General features: G+C 35.5%; 1 protein-coding gene across 21 annotated transcripts in view; it reads right to left on the bottom strand.

Moving 5' to 3' along the window:
* BBS9 (Bardet-Biedl syndrome 9) overlaps window positions 1-21,619 on the bottom strand; it is a 257,151-nt gene that overhangs the window by 126,107 nt on the left and 109,425 nt on the right. For 17 of the 21 annotated variants that reach the window (XM_015855026.3, XM_085539992.1, XM_085540005.1 and 14 more), the window contains 2 exons: window positions 16,326-16,508; window positions 4,541-4,763 (listed from right to left, as the gene is read on the bottom strand). In XM_015855026.3, the coding sequence (XP_015710512.2) occupies window positions 4,541-4,763; window positions 16,326-16,508 (406 nt within the window). The remainder of the gene's footprint in view (window positions 1-4,540; window positions 4,764-16,325; window positions 16,509-21,619) is intronic. The other 4 variants (XM_085539999.1, XM_085540000.1, XM_085539996.1 and 1 more) reach the window with 1 other exon arrangement.

Below are 21,619 nucleotides of genomic sequence, written 5' to 3'. Positions count from 1 at the left end.
CTTACTAGAACGAAGACCTACGGATAATAGATAGAAAGTACACATTTTACCCAGTGTTTGCCTTTAATAAGGTAAGGAAGTAAGAGAAGTTTAAAAAATTAACACAGTGATGACTGGCCTGTTTTAGTTTCAGTGCAAGCAAATGCTCTTTGATAGATAGAGAAGCAAACCCTAGTAGAACTGCTGCAATATACAGCTTCTACCTACAGAGAAATTCAACTGTTACAATGCAAATATACGTTGATTTTCAGATCATGCTTGCACATGAGAAATTTCAATGTTTTAGAGAATGAAGAGTAATGAATGTGACTTTTTAGTGACAGTCACATTCAGACATTCATTCAACCAAAAAGAAAACCTATATAGCCAACAAATGTAAGAAATATACCATCATCTTGTTTAAATGCAAAATTCAGTCTTTCGATACCATCAATTTTAATTTTTCATTATTAATAAATGACCCAATTCCTGGGGGAATCAACCTCCCAGGACACTAAATTTACCAACCTACATGATTTTAAGGAGTCAAGAAAGGATGAGTTAGAATTTTCTTTGCAACATTTAAAGTGACTTAATGTCAATTTCATGTTCAAGTGCTTTTTCAAGTGAACCAACACAGATGGATTGACATGTAGTGATTTTTATAAGTGTGCCTGCAAGACCTCTGGGCACATTTAAGGAAAACAAGTCCTCAACAAACTGACTTTCAATGAGAAATTGGCACTTCTATTAAGGTTGGATTCCTGAGATCACAGGTAGATACAAATGTGTTCCTAGGTAACTGCCAAGGCACTTTCATAAACATTACCCCTGCATCATGAAATAGTGGAAACAGGCAAGAAGCACAATTATGAGTAAAACACTGGATCTAGTTTGGATAATGTCAAAGTTTCCACTGACCTCACTGGACTACAAGTTCCATCAATCAGTACTGACCAATATTCAACTGATATTCTCCTCATGCACATCAACCAGCAGGAGTTCTTAAGGATTATGACATATGTCACTGCATCCCCCACTTTTCCAGCCTCAAAATGCATGAATATCACTCATAAACAACACTACAGGATTCTGAAAAGACCTTTTTTTACAACCTTTAGGAAAAAAAAAAAAAAAAAATAGAGAGAGAGAGAGAGAGAGAGGAAAAAAAACAAAACAAAAGGGAAGCTTTTGGCTTCCAACAAACGACTTTAAATTCATTCTGGGGTCACATGTATACGTGATGTGTTAAAAAACAATAACCACAAAGCAATGTATTTAAAGTTAACACTTACCCATTCATAACCTGAATTATAAAATCACGAGTACACAAAGCAGTTAACACCAAATCAAACATTTATAAGCTCCTTGCAGAATAAAGTTACAATAAACTTGATAAGTTAAACAAATGTTGTGAAAATAAGTCTAAAAAAGCTACAAAAATGAAATGCAAAGTTGACTATACACCACCACGCTGAGGAAACTAACATCATAAAATATAAGAGCAGATGGGAAGCAATTGTAATTAATATGCAGGAAAAGTGTCTGGAAATAGTGTTGGAGCAGAGTTTAGCAGCACATATTACTTTAAGAGATAGATAGACTGTTGGAAGAGTATTCCATTTTGAAAACAAGAAGAAAAAGAATGGAAAATCATCTAAAGGAAAAAAAAAAATCAACAATTTGGTCACAATTAGTATGAATGAAAAGTTTCCGAAGAGATATAGTAATACCATTCTAAAGCTTAAAAGCTTATAAAGGACATCATTAATTGCCACTTCTACCTTCAATATTCTCAAGAAACAGTTTGATCTGCAGAAAAGACAGTGTAATTAAAATACTATGAAAGCCTTCCTACAAGGACAATTAAACCATCAAACAGGCTATTAAGGAGATTTTTCAAACTTGTACAAGGTGTTTATGAGTTCAAATAAACTTCCATCAAGGATACTCTGGACACTTTTACTCCATTGCAACACAGAATAGAGAACTAGATGGACAACTGGTATATTTTCTAGCCCCACCTTCATATAAATCTTGAATTGTACAGAATACTATTTGCAAATCTTATTTTGTGGATGCAAAATATTCCTACATTTCCTTATTGTTTCAGTTCTGTTAACCTGAGGAAACAACCATCATTGACATTCCACAGATTTCATTGATGATGTACTCAGTAACTCATTTTAATTTTAAATAACCGTTTCTCCAGTGCTTCTATTATATTAATCTAAATAAGCAAATCATGCTAAAGCACAATGCAAAGATCCCCCAAGCAAACCAAAACAGAGAAAAAAAATTATTCAACTCCACTTAGAAAAATTAAATAAAAAAATAAGAAACAAAATAGAATAAAGGAGAGGAAAAGAGATTGTTTAAAGAAAAATAATGCCCTAGTTTAAAAATAAAAATCCTTTCTTGGACAAAGTACTGAACTGATGCAACAGAAACTACTAGAGGAAAAAGAGGATCAAACTAAAGAATAGTGGGTGAGGCAAATACTGCAAACAGAGCTCCAATCAGACACAGACTTAAATAACTCTTCAAACAGCCAAAGCTGACATATTTTAAGGTTCTCAAAACAATCCTGAAAAATACACAGCCATCATAAGAGGCCTCTAAAATCTATAGAATTAATTTGCTGCAGGTAAGCAGAATTTATGCTATGAATTCTCACACTCATTAAACTCAATACATGACAGGCTGGGTGGTCGACAACACCTTCCCTCCAAACTCCCTTGGCTTTGACCCACACATGGATTGGCACCATTCCCCAAGAATATCACTCTACCCTTCATTCAGATGTCTATTTATTGCCAAAGGCAACACAGTGTATGATACAGTCTGATTTGTCTTGCAGTTACTTATGATCACATTTAGCCAATTATTCTGATCAACTTATAAGAAGCTGACAATGCTTATAAGATTTGCTTACTGGACAGATATAGTGCACATTTCCTATTACTCTAAACGTAAATAATTTAAAACAACAACAACAAAAAACACTAATGACAATTTTTCTTCTCTTTTCTGAATTTTACTTATCTAAGTTTTTCTAAAATCATGTTTCACAGTCATTTCAACCAAATCTTCCTCACAAAGAACGGGAATCATTAAAGTTATAAAACTACATCCCAAAGCCACAATTTTACTTTAATAGAATCATGTTACTGATTTGCAATATAGAATGGCTTGGGTTGGAAGGAACCTTAAACATCATCTATTTCTAGCCTCCCTACCATGGGCAGGGATGCCACCCAGTAGATCAGACTGTCCAGGGCCCCATTCAACCTGGCCTTGAATAGCTTCAGGGATGGGGCATCTATAGCTTCCCTGAGCAACATGTTAATATGCCTCTCCAGATTACGTGTAAAAAATTTCCTTCTAACAGCTAGCCTAAATCTCCCCTCTTTTAGTTTAAAATCATTCCCCCTAGTCTGGGCGTATAAGAAGTTGATCTCCATCATATTTATGATCTCCCTTTAAATATTGGAAGGCTGTAATGAGATCTTCCCTGAGCCTTCACCAGACTTCACCAGACAAGCCCAACACCATCAGCCTGTCTTCGTAGGAGAGGGGTTCCAACCCTCCGATCTTTCTGTTGGTCCTCCTCTGGACCCACTCCAACAGTTCACATTTTTTGAGTTCTAGGGGCACGAGGCCTAAATACAGTACACAATATACAGCTTCCCAAGGGCTGTAAGTCACTGTAGTCAAAGAACATAGTGACATTATGTTCTTTAGGAGACTATGAAGCTGAGTGACCTTCCTACCTAAACACGGAGCTGGAAGCTGGAAAAATATCATGTAGCCTAGTCAGCAAGAGTATATGGTGTTTATTAAGAGAAAAGAGGCAGGAAGAAAATGCCTTGCAGCCTAACAGAAGATGCTATCTTTCAGAATCAACTAAAAAGTAGAGCAATGGTAATTTTCCTCCTGGCATAACTAAAAAGTAGTATCTTTGAAAAATGGACACGAATAACATTTTTTAAAACATAACTCCAAGAAGAAATCTCTAAATTCATTTTCTAGTTGAGAAATATACATCAAAATTAGTTTGATGTTTAATTTCATGCACTTACCCAACATCCACCTCCTAAACATGCATGTTTTTATATTGACTACTTTGTATTTTGACATATGCATGTCACAAAGTTCATAATACTACTAAAATAAATTCTCAATCAAAAAAACAGGATTTATCAAGAAAATGGGATTTCTCAGTCCACACTTTTTCATCACATATGTTAGAAATGCACATGTTCAATTCAATTGAAAAGTTTAAAAATAAGAAAGACTGATGAAGTATCCAGCGTATCAAAATGATCATATGGGGTACATTTGCTTCATAACTATGCATACACTCTAGGAAGTGATCACACTGGAATAATAATATAATCCTAAAACGAAGTTTTATCTAGCTCATTCTATTAGTTTGCAACACAAGCAGTGTTTGGTTTCTACAACCAGCAAAAACTAAGCTCCAAACATAATCGATTATTCATCATTTTTAATTTTTATATGCAAATTCACACTCTAAATTATGAACATAAAGTCTTACCTGGCACAGCAGTGGCTTGTTGAGTGGCAGTTTCAGTGCTTAAAGAAAGGCGGCCACCTTTTGCCAATCTATCACAGAATAGGCTGATATTCTTCTTAAGTCTGCTAGTATCTTTGGGCATGCTTATCTGGCTGCTATGAGACAGTGCTTGTTCCTTAAAGCTCTTTGATAGGCAAGTTCTTAGCAAGAAAGAAACAGCAGAATCCACAGTTTCTTCCCAACCCTGAATTAAGAAACAGGAAATAAAAATAAATGAGGTGACGTATAATATGACAGAGCACATTAAACACAAGTTACAAAAGAAGGATAAAGAATTTTCAAATAGAAGAATTTTCAAATAGTGCTGACATGTAAAATATAATTTGGGGATTCATGAAAGTCATAGCCATCTGCCCCTTCAGTTTGTACACGTGAAAAATTCCCTAGCAAGCCAGAAGGGGCAAAAAATATTTCTAATACTGTTCAGAGATAAATAAATTTTAAATACATTGACAGTTGGAGACAGATAATGGTTAAATTCTGCAGTTGTATTAAAACAGTGGAAAAACAGAAGTTTCTGAATGCAACATCTAGAATTCAGAACAGAATTAAAATATAAATTCAAATGTAACGCTTTTTATATATCATATGGAAGATGCATTATATTTGTCATAAAATAAAATAAATAATGCATTTAGTCAAAGAGACATCACCCACCCAAAGAAAACTGAAGTTTCTTTCCCACAAGGCACTTTGAGGAGCACCTTTAAAAATTAGCTTCAAATCTGTGCTCTCTAGTATGGCTTTCAGCAATGCAAAGAAACCAAAGATATTCCTCCAAGTAAGAATTCTGGATGGCAAAAGTCTTATAATTTGTTGTCTCATAATTTTACACTTTATTTCATTTATGTAGTGTTCGATGTAGAATCATCTCTTCTTGATGCATTCTGTAACCTTACGCCATATTTAATACTGATACCTCGTGATTAATTTGGAATGTCTTCCAAGTTAGTCACACAGTTGACTCATGTTTTTCATTACAGTCTTACAGAGCTTGAATGGTGTTAGCCACCAACAGATACGACTTTGTAGTCTTCTAATTTCAGTTTTCATTATGTCTCTCAGTATTCAGCTAATCATAAATAAGTTTCATACATGTGCTGCATATATCTGCATGCATACAGAAGTAATATTAATTTGTCACACTATCAGCATCAACTCTCACAACAGTCTTTCCTAGTTAGCACTTATTTTGCCAAGAATCTTTATAGGCTTAACAAGACTTGGGACAACAGTTTAGAACCTTCTACACTAACAGAAATCAACACCAAGGTAGCTCTTATGGTGGTAATCAGGTAGCTGTTTTAGTATCCAGTTGCAGTTAATTGAACTACAGTCTTCTAGTTCACAGAATCCTTAGAATTGGAAAGGATCTCTGAAGGCCATATAGTCCTCATGCTGTATTATTCTTGAGTGGAATTGATCAGCTGAACAGCAAAATCACCTCCTTAACAAAATTCTGTGACTACATGAGTGTGACACCTCTAGTCTGTTAGCGAATGATGGAAGCAACACTTGTCAGAGTCTACTGTTAATAAGGTCAGAGAATTTCTTCTCACAGATTCATGTGGTTATTGTGGAGGGTAAGGCACTAATACTGAGACTCAAAAAAACAAAAGACACCCTTCCTGAACTTGCTGGTTCCTAAGAACAGGTCAGTAACAGATCCTTAGATGTTGTGAAGTACATTGGTGAGACTAAACAGTTACATGTACTTCACCCTATCAAAACACACACTAGTCTTCACAGTCAGTCAATGCTGTGATAGCTTAATATTTTCCCAGTATACTTGAGTGTAATCTATCTACCAACCTGTGGTGGTGACAGGAAATAATCCATTCTTCAGTCAGTTTAAGGAGGTTAATGAGCTGGTAAATGCTGTCTACATTCCCACATACTGGGCAATGAAACTTAATATCTACAAAGCATCAAAAACAGTCAAGCCAGGTTCTCCTGATTATACAACAAGCCATGAAAAGTAAGACAACATAAACACAAGAATCTTGATTTTCACAAAGAGTGAAAGAAGGACATGGTTAACTAATGCCAGCATACTGTTGCTTAGAAACTGGTCAACAATATTTCTACAAAGAAATTACCAAAAAAAAAAAAAAAAGCATGCAAAAGGAGCATTTAAATAAGGAGACTGAATAACAAACTAATGGAAGTCGGGAAATTAAAAGTGGCTGTTATTCTGTCTCTGGCTCCCACAGATACATTTCACCTTGTACTGTAGCCTTAGCAATTTCCAACCCTCATTCATAATTTCCACATAAAACTATTTTTTCAACGGACAATAAAACTATCTCCTCCAATTCAAAAACTGTTTGGCCTATTAAGAACAGTGAATTTCAAAGCAGCTTTTATGATTAGTAAAAGAATACATTAGAATGATATCTACATGAAAAAAAATCTTTACATAAACTCTGTTGAAGTGACTTTATCCAACTTTTTAGCCAACTAAGAATTAATAGCTTCAAGTAAGACTGCATGTCAGAATTCTTGGTGTAAAAACAGGCAGAACTGAAGCAACAAGAAAACTTCAACACTTATGTGTTAAAAAGGAAAAAAGATTTTTGAAAGTACAGGTGGTCTAGTCTGTAACACACTGAAGAATGATTCTGTAGCCAGAGTTTTAATATTCGCTGGTGGCTTTTGCTTAACGTTCTGTGCATTTGAGGCCTGAAGGAACAGCTTCAGTAGAAGTACAGTACTAGTAATGCATACTATGACCAGCCAATATTACTGTAACTGCCACAACAGAACTGAACCAATATTCTCAGAAAGGGATCTTAAACCATGTAAGTTCATCACATTGTGTCATCTGAAACAGATATGAGAACTACTTACTTCAATATTTTAACTTTATAATTGGAAAAGGATTAGCTTCATATTTTGCATGTACACACTATTATTTTCCTTTGTAGAAATGAATCTGAAGACCAAATGTACATACGTCATTCCAGATGTCGTGTCTCCTATTTATTTCCAAGGAACAAACAAATAGCACAGTAACACTATTTCAAAGAGCTGATTCTCAGCTACAGAGCAATATTTTTCAACATAGTCACCACCATTAGCTATGCATTTTCACCAGCCACAAACAAGAACTTGCATGCCACGCCACTAAACAATTGCACCAGAGGAGGTGACACACTGTCATTGCCACCACTGATGGAACACACCACCCACCACCTCACTGTGCTCACACCCCGTTTGCTCTCCATAAATGTTCAGCAAGCGTCAACAAATGTCAGTGAGTGCAGTGAGCAGTGAACACACATCTAAGCAGCCAAGCTAAGCCTGATCTAGCTGATAATATCTCCACATACAAATTAAGTTGACTAACCAGTGTAAGACACTGGGCAGTGAAATCAAAGAGTTGCAATTAAAGTCTACAGGACCATCTTAAACATCATGATTACACCTAGAAGGTTTGATAAGTAATAAAGTTAACGATTTAATGATTTAGCCTGCAAAACAAAAATTATCTAAATGCCACAAGACTTTTCATGGGGGCATTTTCAGAATCAAAGATCATTTCTCCTGTGATTGAGGGTGGAACATTGTGTCTTGGAAGTCTGCTTACTGCATCAAACACAAACTGAAAGTTATTGGAATCTTTGCTGTGCCAGTTGAAGAGCTTCAAGAAAGAATTGTTTATTGAAAACTCTAACAGAGACTTTCTTACTCGAGGTAATACAGAAGAGTAGCAACTTCTCAAAGAATGCTTGTTCATACTGTAATACAGGTTTGCATTATTTTTTGTCTAAAATGGCTAGTCATTTTCATTGTAATTTCTCCAACCTAAAAATCCATTTACAGTGGTGCTTGTTGCCAAATCTCTTCGTAAGTATAATGTCAAGTCACATTCCCCCAAAACCCTCCACAGAAAATGTATTAGACAGGAAGCTGCAGCATAATTGTTAGAAGAATAGAGCAAGACAAATCGTAGTGCTATGCAGGAAAAAACTCATCCAACCTTGAAGTAACCTGGTCAGGATATCTGGGTGGGGAAATATAGTGCACTATGAAGAGCAAAGCTGGGGATGTAAGCATAAGAGCTCAGAAATATTGTAGGGCTGAGGACATTCCAGGGAAAGGATGGGGAGAACAACTTGGAAAGGGGGAGAAATGTGTCTGTTGCGAGATTAGTTTGGGAACAACTGCATTATGGAATTAACAGAACTCAGAGACCATGAAAACTGAGAAAGCTAAAAGTTAATACTAGCTGTCTTAAGTATAAATAAATCATTCTAATGGCACAATGGGCAAACTTGAACAAGACTCCTCCTAAGTTGAGCTCATGAGCTAGACAGACATTTGATTCTGTATTTTGAGAAGTCTCTCTCTCTCTGAAAAAGCCTGACTTTACCTTGACAGCCTTTATAGCTATTTATGTTACTATTCCTAAGGCAACAGCCATTTTCAGACTGCCCACATATTAATTTATCATACAATGATAGCCAATACAGTATTTAAAGAACGCAAATGCAATTAAAAACATACTGCAAAAATATGCAAAACTGTTGCAAATCAAACGATAGGAATTCTTACATCTGTTAACTCGGGAATTTGCCTGGTTATATCTTATTTCTTGTCTTTAGTCACATTAATGATTTCATCAGCTCTCAGAAATGCTACAATACTTGGAAACTCACCTTGGTGAAAGAAAACCATAGCATTTATGCTTATCTGAATCAAAAAAACAAGTTTCTAGTCCTAACACTACAGTTGTATAACCACAAGAAACACTGGCCATGTCTCTCAACACTTTGATTTCACAGTGATTTAAGAAGTTATCTTATTGTTACACACACAAATTTGGCAAATCACTAATCCAGGGCTACTGAACTGGTATTCTTTAACATGAGCCATGAGCAGTATTTGCCAAGAATTTGCTATGCTATCAGACATCCTAGCTCACATTCCTTAAGCATATCCTACAGTTCTAATGTCTCTGTTTCTTGAACAGCAAGAAAAAAGCCACAGTGCCCATGAAAATGGCATGCAACACTTGCATGTTACTAAAGTATTAACATATTAAGTTTGAACACACAGTTTCATTAGAGAGTATATTCTTTAAGATGCACATAAACTGGTTAAATAATTATTCCCATAATTCATTTTCATGTTCTTAAGGGTTAGGGATTTTTTGTTTGTTTATTTTGTTATGTTGGTGGTGGTGGTGGTTTTTTGGTTATTGGGTTGGGATTTTTTTGTTATCTCAATCTTCTCTTTCGGAACTTGACTCCTCACAACCACTGATCCTGTTCTGGGAACTGCCAAAATAAACTCGTGCATGCATTCTGAATGAATTGACTGATTGTCTTCTTTGTAGCCCACTCCAGGAGCACGCTGTTCTGCTTTTTAACTGAAATCATCTAACAATCTTTCCTCTCCTTAATGACTTTTGTTAGCTAGGTAAACCAAGGTGTTGTTTGGGTTTTGCAGATGCTGTCAAAGCAGTCTGCAGGAACATAATTACAACAGAAGTCATGCATCTTCCCAAAGAATGATATACATCCAACAGTGAGTCTGCCTTAAGTGAAGTCTACAAGTTCAGTGGGGTTTAGCAAAATAATTTTTGATAGAGGAAAGACAAATTAGGCCTTGTTATTCTTGCTCTATTATTGTTTTGCTTTTGCTAATATCAACACACCTGCATCTCAATGCATTTTATATTAATATCTGTGATATCATTGTGGATGGTTTGGTCTTGGTATATCACAAAAACATCTGTGACTGCTGTGACTGACCTCTGAGGGAAATGAATTCAGTTGAATACAATTAAGTAAATAATGCATATCATAACCTGTTTCTGCACAGTTCTTTGAATGACTTTTATGCCATCCAGAATTTATTTTTTTCTTTTTAAACAACGCACTATTTACACTTTCCTATTCTACCCATATAATTCACTGATGTAATTCAGTTACAAATGAGAATCATTATTCAATGGCATACGTCGCCTGCAATGGAAAATGATTTGTTATGTTTGCCAAAGCACATTTTTCTCACGGAGCAAAATTAACTGCAGGAAGAGAACGACTCGCCAAAAATTAGTGGAACTACGGTAGTGCACAAAGAAGTGGTGAGATGACCTCGATACTCAAATTCTCTCCTTCTCCCAAATTATTTACTGCAAATACTTGATCTTTTGTTTCTCAACATTACAAAATTCACAGGTAATCAGTTTGAAACCCTGTTTTCAAGGGATCAAAAATAAAAGGAAAGTAAAAATGGTTACTCATCAATTTGCACTACCTTACTGGCTTTACAACCCTAAGACCTCTCCACCTAGTCTAATTGTTTCTTCTGCAGTCCTATCCCTTTGACAGTAGTGAAGCAGACTGGTCTGCTCAGCATTCTGCTGAACAGAAGTCCTATATGAAAACACAAAACAAAGAAGGTTGGAATATGAGCCATACTTTTATTACTCTTGATCTCTAGTTGGTCACATGTTCATACCTGAGCAATTGACAGGCTCCAGGCACCACAAGTACCTTTTTAACCTTTATTCCTCATACAGGAACTTCCCTGCCAGGGAAGAGTGTGAAATCTCATTCCTACAACACCATCTTCCCCTCACTTATGCTGTCCTAAGCCAAAACTATGCTTCAGAGAGAGTATGACTTACTTTTTATGAAAATAATTATGTTTAGCAAAAAAAATCTTGAAATTCCTTCAATGTATTTTGTCAATTATGCCTTTAAAAGCCACTAGCATTTTTTCCCAACCTTTAAAAGACTTGGATTCTTAGATGTCTTTTTGAATGACACCATTAAATAGCTTTGCTTTCAAAAGAAAAACACTTGTCCATTAATTTTTATTATTATAATTTTTTTAAAGATGATAGATAGGCAGAGTTTAATGTAAATTATTATTACCAGCTGGAAAGCAAGGAAACAAATTTCACATGCTTCTGCCACAAAAGCTACGTCTTTCCTGCTGTATCATTCATTCTATTTCTGGACAGAAAAACAGAAGGAACAGGGGTATCTGCTATAAAAGTCTTTGTTCAAGGCAAACAAAGGATCTTGATACAATTACATAGAAATATACTTCCAAATTACTACTTGTCACTGCCCATCACTTCGTGGTTTTGTTGTTGCTGTTTTTTATTTTGGTTTGGTTGGTTGAATTTGGGTTTTTTGTTCATTTACAAAGTATCAAATGACAATTTGTACTAGCTCGCTGCAAGCAATATAATTGGTACTAGCTCATTGCAAGCAATGTAATTTAAAATATCTCAGACTATTTTAAAGTATTTGTCTGTTACATGGTTGGAACTTTGCATTTCAAAAGTGATTCAAAAAGACAGGAAAAGTATAGAAAATAAGATATATAAAAATTGATTGCAGATGTATTTTACCATGATTAAGACCTATCATGGTCTATAATTACAGAATTATTGAAAAGTGACAATTTATTAGAAATTCTAAGAATTAGGGTTCAGGAAAATTATTCTTCCCGAAGATGTAATTATTGGCTCGACGTCCCAGCAGCTATAAACATAAATGGAAAAAGTTAAGAATAGGATGGATACTGTTAGTCTTGACAGAATTAAAGCTCCTGGAATTATGGAATTAACCTTATCTTTAATCTTGGTAGCTCTCAGTCAGCAAAGGATTCTTTCACCAAACTGAAGTTTTCTGTTATTCAAGAAGTCTACAATAAAATCCATCTGCTATCATGCGTAAAACCTAACACACTATCTAGCTTTTCCAAATTACTGATCTTTTTCTGGTGGTTTACATTCAGAATATCTTTTTAAAGAAAGCAGAGATGATTTGGAGACTAACTCCTATGACTTCTTCAAGGCACTTTGTGATTTTCTGCTCATGCTTTTCTTTTTCATCATTGCCTAAATTTCATTTTTCTACTTTATCAATCAACACTATACAAGTAAATTTATAGTCCTTAACTTCAGTTTATTAAACTAGATCACGGAGTCACACAAATAGATGCATTTTACCCACAGGCATTTATTTTTTTCCTTCCAAATTACAACTTATTAAGAAATTAAGGTAGAATACAGATGTTTACTTGGTTGCTACAAGTATATAAAATGTAAATAAAAGCAGATTAAAGTGTGCTTCCTCAAAGCCAATTTAGAGCTACTATTAACTATAGTATAAAGAATGGTACTATACAAAGGGATGATTCTGAGAAAAGAAAAGCATTTCTGACATTATTTAATAAAATCAAGAGAACTGTGAAAACATTTATTCTCTAGTAAAGCTATCACTGATGGCTATACTGTTGAGGGCACTCCATCAATCCTAAAATTACAATATTAATATCATATCAACAGAATTTTTTTCCACTTGTAGTGTGTTATGCTAAGAGAAAGTACTAATAGCTTAATGATCAAACAACTGAGCAATCAGTCAATCCAAACACCATGCAATCATTATATCAAAGCTATGCTGTGCGATATAAACCTTTGAACCCTTTAAATAAGCTTGGATAAATTCCCTGCCTTCCCAAAAGGATTTTCTATTGTTAGCATACTATCAGTCTACCACAAACACAGCACTTTACAAGTATCTCCTTTCAATCGGATGATTCAGCTTAGTAAAATGACTGAAAAACAGCTCTAAAAATGTTCCTCACTATTTTCAGTTGTTTTAGTAATTCAAATTGCTGTCACTGCCTGTTTTAATACCTGAGTATAATAGAACAGCCTCAGAGAACAGCCATCACCTCTTTTAAGGAAAAAGAAGTGCATAATATAACCTCTGATAAATCATCAATATTATTACAGTGATCACAGATTCTTCTGTCACCAAAACAACTCTGCCATATTCTGTCAGATATTTCAACAGCTAATGAAGCCAACACAGGATTTTGAACAGTTATACTTTTAAAATACAGTTTGCATGGAACACTATGATCTGAAACACTGGAAATATATACTTCTATATTTTGAACGTGGGCTGCTGCAATAGTAAAAGAAAACAAAAATGTACATTAGAACAAAACTGCACCCAAGTTCCTTGACAGAATAAACAGCTCCTTATTTAACTCACTGGACAAAAGCAGAGATCTGAGAGATCTCATGCAATTTCTGATGTTATGCTTCCCAGGCTGTGTGACATTCATGAAAGAATCACTAAAAACAAAGGATACCCTCAGATTCCCGGTATTAAAAAAGAACAATCCTTTTAGGTTAATTTAAGAAATGCTATTCAAGAGTTAGTTAGAAATTTCTCCAGGAAATAAAATATATCATGCCTAATTTCAGTCATTCCTAGAATGTGCATTAAATTGTAAGAAAATACAATGGAAGGAGAAAATGAGAGGTATTCTCAGAAACTTAAATCATCATTAAAATACAAAGGAAAAGCCCAACTTCATTTTAAGTATCTCATTTTGAAAACTTGTAGTGTTACTGTTGCTTTATCTTTGTAGGCAAGAAAACACAATTTCACATTTTCTTAAGCATCTGTAGCAACAGGCCCAATTAACATAAAAAACTCAAAACATCTCTTTTCTATTTGCTAAATATCTGACTGGAGTGACTGGAAGGTCAAGGAAACAAGATGCGATCTGTTCTAAATGGAATGGTATGTATGAGAATAATGTTGATGTTATGGTCAGAGAAGCATTTCTTTTTACAGTAACAGTATATTCTAAACATTTCCCTTTTATTTAAAAAAACACTTTCATAATTTAACATTCACAAAGCAGAAAATACTCTGGAAAGCTACACTGCACCCAAACTATCATCTAAAACATCCCTTCAAATAAAAACACAACAAGCCATTCTGCGTAATTGTTTGAGTACATAAAATCCTTTAGGGTATTTCCTTTCACTACAGTTCCACTCAGCTGCTTGTAAGGAAACAGGAACACTAGCTAGCAGCTTCTGTCCATAAAAACCATTTTGATGTCATAAGATTCCCCCCTTCCCTCCCATGCCTAACTTAACTTCTCCTTAAATTACATTCAGAGTTCTGTGGTTCCATAACAACTTCAATATGGCATGTATTTCAGTATTTTGTAAAGGTTTCATTTCAATTTCCACCTACAGTTATTGCTGGCTTATATTCTTCATCCTGATTGCTCTGAGGGATGAACACCTTTACAATATTTATGCAGGGTCTTACGAGTTTAATATGGATCTTTGTGAACTGCTATATTAAAATGACATTGAGATATATATGAAGCTGGTATCCTGTATATATATATTATAGATATGCAAAGCATTTCCCCACAATTTAGAAAGATGTGTCACATGCAATGCAATCTTTGATGGCAAAATAAAAGTGAGTCATGCAAAAAGTAGTTGGGCTTTTATAAGATTGGTGTGAACCTTCTTTCAATCCCATTCATGTGAGTACACACACCTCAGTTGCGCAACATAATTTTCAAGTTTAAAAGAGCCAAAAATCCAAAGCATATCTCATGAAAACTGCTTCGTTTTGCCTCCTATTGGTCAATATGTCAAATGCCAAAACATACTTTTTTTTCCCAGCTGAAATTGTAGACCACTTGTAGTTTACTTGGAACACAGCACAAACTTTCTAAAATAGCCACAAACCATTCTGAGTCTTCTGGGTATGTACAGAAGTCTGAATTCACTGTATATTGCAAAAGCTATGTACACAGCAGTATAATTAGAGTGTAGTCAGAGAATTTTTATTTCTTCTTACATTTAATTTGTCTGTGAAAACAGTTATGCAGTATACTTCAATTTCTGGATGCCTGAAAGACACTGTTTTAAGAGGTGTGCTATTAGAGCTTATTTATCTTCTAAGTTTAAGTATTGTTTAAGTACCTTATCCTAGAATCCAGTGGATAGTTAGATTTGAAACTCACTGAATATTAATCTTTAGTTGTTAAAAGCTTTGAATATTCCTTATTTCCACTACAGTAATAACATTTAGCTGGGGAACTCATATCAAAGTAGAATATGGTCACTGATTAATTATGAGACTGAATACATCATGTGACTGTGTGTACATGCCTACTCATTACAGTTATTATACTGGAATCAGTGTCTAAAGGAGAACTTATAGAAGAGGATAGACTCTTTAGCCAGGTCTGTGATGACAGGACAAGATGAAATGATTTCAAACATAGAGTGAAGATGTATGTTGGATATAAAGAAAAAGTCATGTACAGTAAGTGTGATGAGGCACTGGAACAGGCTTGCCTAGAGATATAGTGGATGCCCCAGTCCCAGAAGACATTCGAGGCCAGGCTGGACCAGGCTCTGAGCAATCTAATCCAGCTGTGGGAGATCTGGTTTGTTGCAGGGTAGTCGGACTAGATGATCTTAAAAAGTCCCTTCCAACTCTAAAAATTCTGTGATTCTATGAAGGTGTGTATGCAAGGACACAGGCGTGTATGTATACCAGGCAGTATTTGTATTAGTGTCTTTAAAAAATTAGAACTATTCTGTTAGCTTCCATCTAATTGTTCATACTAACACAAGCCGGAGTTGCTATAGGAGGATACTCCCAGTTGTTTTAATAGAAAGGATTTGTTAAGTAGGAATCAACTGTTACTTTTTCATTAACTATTCTACTACCTAGTCCAAATTCTCAGCTTCTCTGTGAAATCACATGGTTCGCATCAGAAACCTACTCAATCACTACGAATAAATCAAATTAAAAATAAAAATAATAATAATAAATAATTAAAAAAAAAAACCTCAATCTTCAACAAAGAACACAGAGAAATTCTTTTAAATTAGCATTTTTCCTGTAATTCTTACAGATTCTTAGCTTCTTACCAGCTCTTTTGTATCTTCTTCTAATGGCAAAAACGTCGCCTCCATAATAGCAACTTGATCGGTGTTAAGTTTCTGCCATAGGCTGATCAGCATAATCACAAGATGGGTGGCACTTTTCAACTTTGTGAATGCCTGGAACATGTTGGCCTGATTTTCTTCTGCTGCATCTGCTAGAGCTATTACCTGCAAAAATTGCAAACTTCTGTTAAGTATAATTTTACCATCAGTGAACACTTAACACTGAAATTACATTTGGCACACTCTTATTTTCCTTTAGAAGGTCCTGAGGAACTCTGTTTTCCATAAACACAAACCGCAGACTATTAAATGAATTATCATTTATCTAGATTTTTCCTTTGTATACCCAAGGTAATTTCAAGTCCATATGGCGATACAATTAATCTATCTAGTACTACAGTCAGTGTCAAAATGATTTTGTTTAGTGTGTATTCTTATGGCATTTCTAACACTGATCCCCACCACATCACATAATACTTGATAAACTAACTTTCAGGTTTATGCCACACATGATGCTAATCCCTGTATGACCAGAAAGCCTACTGTATTAATCAAAAACAATATGTTGATTTTATTCCATTAAAAATGCAATATATGATTATTTCCACATGAACGGAACAGACATCTGTTACTTTATTAACTCCCAGGTCTCTCTGTGTTTTGCACTGGTTGTTTCAGCATCTATGCCAAAATGTAAACAGTAAGAATTCTGTTTATGACAGCAATACTGCTTTAACATAACAGCCATCGATTTTGAAATTATTTTTAAAATCAAGTAAAATGGCAGATTCATTTCTTGTAAGATGGTAGGATGACTGACACTTCAAAAAAGCTATTACATCCTGCACCTTTCAGAAATAACTTCTCATTATAGCTGATCACTCGCACCACAATGACAAAGGATGTTTCTGAAAAGCACTGTCAAAAACCGATTTTTCCTTGAAATATCTTTAGATATTTTTCCCCACTCACTAACGAAGATGACAGTGTTTTCAGTATGCAGTTGCCATCATTTCAATATGCCAACAATACATTTGCCGTGGTACTTGCACTGATTTAATTCAGCTAAAGGTACGGAAGTTAAGTGGTTTATCATAGGGTGGGAGCACAATTTATTAGACCTGCTTTCTTGAACGCCCCAAGATCCCCATGTTGCCTAAACAGTCCTTGGTTTGTGCAGTGCAGATTATCTTCTCTGTCATTTAAATCAATTCAAAACACTTCCCCTCATCCACTTTCTCCTTCTGTGTATTTATCTGTGAAATGGGGCAATAGGTTCCTGACTGGAGTTGTGAAAGGCCTCCCAGAAACACTGCCGAAGTGTAATTAGTATTACAACAGAATTTACAAAGTAAAACTTGATCCATTAGCATTTGGCAACAACAGGAAAATGAGAATACTATACAATGCATCCTCAGCCTGGAAACAAAGCCAACCAGCTGTTAGCATTTGGTGGAGGAAAACTATTTTTAAATCTGCAACACTGGCATTAGAGATGTGTGTGTGTTCCCTCCAATTTCCCATGTGACTGGGAAGATAAAGGCAACAGAGAATTTTAGGGAACTATAAATATGAAGCATTTCAAACAAAATGTGTTGATAGCTTTTGTTTTAGACTGTAAAATGCTAAATTTCCAAATAAAATGGAGAACCCACAGGACACTTCCAAACTCAAACACTGAATAAATCAGAGCAGAGTAACAAAAGGGGAGGGGAAGAGACAAGCCCAGCTAACTGCACTAAGAAGTGCAGAACTGAATCTCTAACAGTAAAAAACAAAATGATCTAAAGTGCTCATAAGAAAGCAATACTATCACAGCCAGGAAAGCCCAGGTGCTCTATCTACCTTATCGTTCTGCAAGAGGTGCAGTTCTACAGCACGGTTACTCTTCTGTGGTTTTGTGTGAGAAAGCCACGTGACAAATTCACCACTGCAGGGCACACTACATGAGCTGCAACTGACCACCACAGCCAGTGGTTGTACACACCACACAGCTCAGTCATCACTGAAGACACAAGCAACAACAGCACACAAGTTCTCTGCAGCCAAACAGTAGCCTTCAAATATCTTATCGCGTTTCCCATGCAACACACATTCAAAAATGTTGGGAATAAAAGTATGACACAATGCCGACTACATGCCGAGTACATCAATCACTATGGTCCTTAAAACACCATTATGAGATGGAATAGTGGAATGGATTGATTCAAAGTCCCTGGAAATTAGAATAAAGCTGTATCTTCCTCCTGGATACAGCTCAGCCAGTATTGTGTCAATAAGGCCGAAGAAGCAGAGAAAAGTCATTATGGTGTGTGACAACTGCTGGAACTCCTGTTGTACAACAGAGGTAAAGTACACGTTTTAGGCTGAGTCACTCATGAATTCCTCGATGACCTCTCACACTTAACATTTTTGATAGGCTATAAGACTAAAATAACTAAATCTCATTCTCCCAAACAACAGCTAATGCACCAAAACTAAAAGCTATTTTAAAGAAGTAAAATTACAATAGTCAAAAATTTGTTACAGCTCAATCTGCTTATTTTATTTTATACATCTATTTTATTATCCTTACAAATGGAGACAAAACTTAAAAATTCCCCCAATATATCTCATTTCTTCACAGAGTAGGAACAAAAATATATGGCCCAAAGCATAAACTAAGCACAAAAAATTAATACAACTAAAATATAGAAATTATCCACAGTGTGTAAGGTCTATTACTGCCTATTTGACTTTTGCCTTTCTCCTTGGGCTTTCATATCACAGAGCTGCCAAATAAAAAGTTAGCTAAAAACATCTGAATTACAGCAACCTTCTTTCTGAAAGTAATGGAAGAAAGGAAGGTGGCAGAAAGAAAAGAAATAATCTAAAAGGTCTTGAAATTGCTTGAAAGTATGTTATTTGTTACATACTTTTACAACTGACCAAAACGTATCTCTCATTTACAGCCAATTTGTTTAACAGCTTCTCACCAAATTCTCCCTGTGTTCCAATACACATCTCTACAGGAAAGTACAGGTCAGTTACAATTATTAATGACAGTACGGTGCTGAAAAGAAAGAGAGAAGCAGAGAACAACTACTGTCTAAATTAAGATTGTGCTTTTAATGGAGTTTTAAGTTTCATATTCACAGTTAGCGAAGGTATGCCTGAAATCAAGAAGTGTTCCTGTAATCTCTTAAGAACTGCGCCCATTATCGCTATTACTGATATTCAACTGCAAGTATTTCCAAGTACAGAGCATTTCTCACATTTTCAGAAGGACTTTCCACACTTATTTCAATGCTAAGCAGATCTTTTAAGATTGTCAGGTATTTGAAAACTCCACGCTGATGGCAATTCCAGTTTTAAAAATAAGTAAATAAATAAATGCCACATAACTCCATTATTAGCACATAATTAAAGATATTTGGGGGCAGTGCTATAACATCCAGCAGCACTAGAAAAAAGACTGCAAAAAACCCCCTCTTCTACTCCTATACACAGAAAAATTCCCTAAAGCAATAATGAACATAATTACCCCAGGTTCATTCCAAATGAAATTCCAAAAACACAAAAGGCCATAGTAGCTGACTAGGAAATTTAAGAAATCTTTTTTCTTTCTTAAGAAGAGCAGGAATGAGCATGAAGCTCCACACGTTTTCTTTCGAGTGGGGAGTCTGTTTTCTTGGAGAACCAAACGCCATCGGGATTGAAGACTCTCACAGGTTTTGTGCCAGATTCCAAAAACAGAGAACAGGAAATTTGACTGACAATTTGTTTTGCTTTTTGAAAATAGCCAAGAAAAACATAACTGTTCACCACAGGAGAAACTTTAGCCAACTGTTCTTATTCTCATATATTTCTAACACAATGGGTTCAGCTTCTAGCAAATTTGAAGTGTCTTTATTTTCAGTAGAAATTGGGTAGCGGAAGACAGCAGAAGTTTGGTACTTAAGAAATACAGGATCCCTTTATGTTTCATATATTGAATTTAAGAGACAGCGTTCTGTGTAAAATGTGTTAAGATAAGAAAAACAGCACCAGAACTGTAATTATTTTGAACCAGACACAAGGAGGATGATGAATTATCAAGACAATTATCATGCACTTCACAATAAACTAATGCACGAAGCCTCCCTATCTAGTTTCAAAACACAGCTAGCCTGTACTAAGGAAGAAGCATACAAGCAAAAGCAGTGGTCACAAGCTCATTGGTCTCCTCTGGCAATTGTTCCAAATTTAATATGGAACCATTCATTGTAAGGTATCTAATTGATCCAACCCCTTCCAGCTTATTTTTAATGCAAAGCTAAATCCTCATGAGGTAAAATTTTAATGCATATAAAGCACAAAAAATACAGAGATGAGAATTCCCACAATGACTACTTGTTCCTTCCTGTTGCAATGGGACATTTAGTATTATTCTACTTCACTACTTCCTACATTCATTTGTTTTAGAAAAGGAAATACAATTCAACAACTACATCTATAACAACATCTAATAAACATTCTTCTTGTGGTTTTAAGAGGTCTCCACCACATATCTTAGATCACATGGAGCAAGAAAGCATTTAAAGTCAGTTTTTTAACCCTACAAGTCCTTTTCTTTATCGTACAGAAGGCATGTAGCCCTGCACAAAATGTGCCAGTAAAGCAAATCTTTAGAACAGTTAAGACAAGGTGGTAGCAATCATACCAGTTGAATTAATAAAATTCTGAATATCCTTATTCTAGGGGATAATTTTCTTACGGGTAATTCTCAATGCAGTTTGAGCAAATGGTGGATCTCTGCACAGATCTCACTCAAAGACCATTGTGCACACAGCTTTTAACAAGTGACCAAGGCTTTATGGAATGCAGGCACAGATATCCATGTCAGAAAGTGATCTTTATCTAGCCCTCTGTCACCAGGACAAATAACTGTGTCACTCCTGCACTTTACCACTGTGGCATTCCCACAACCTCAGCACAAATGTAGAACATGCATCAGAGTTGAGTACCTCAGGCCACAATTATCCCACTCAGATATGAATGCCCCCAATTTCACTAACCATGGCCAAAGATTTTGAAACTACTGCACAGCCCCTCTGTGATGACAGCAAAGCATCAGTTCACAAGAGCACCAAATGCTCAACTTTCAAGTGAAGCCCAACATAACCCAGTCCTGAGAAAAGAGCAGAGATGAAAGAGGCAGCATTATGAGCTATGGGCCATTATCTAGATGCACCCAGCTATCTCCCAAAACAAGCATGAAATTACTGATCATGCTAAGTAGTTACTACAGCAATCTG

The sequence above is a fragment of the Coturnix japonica genome, chromosome 2, assembly GCF_054131305.1.
Source record: "Coturnix japonica strain WE chromosome 2, WE-NBRP24, whole genome shotgun sequence".
NCBI classification, from domain to species: Eukaryota; Metazoa; Chordata; class Aves; order Galliformes; family Phasianidae; genus Coturnix; species Coturnix japonica.
Note: the sequence above shows the minus strand (reverse complement) of the source record. Positions and strands in the feature narration are given on the sequence as shown.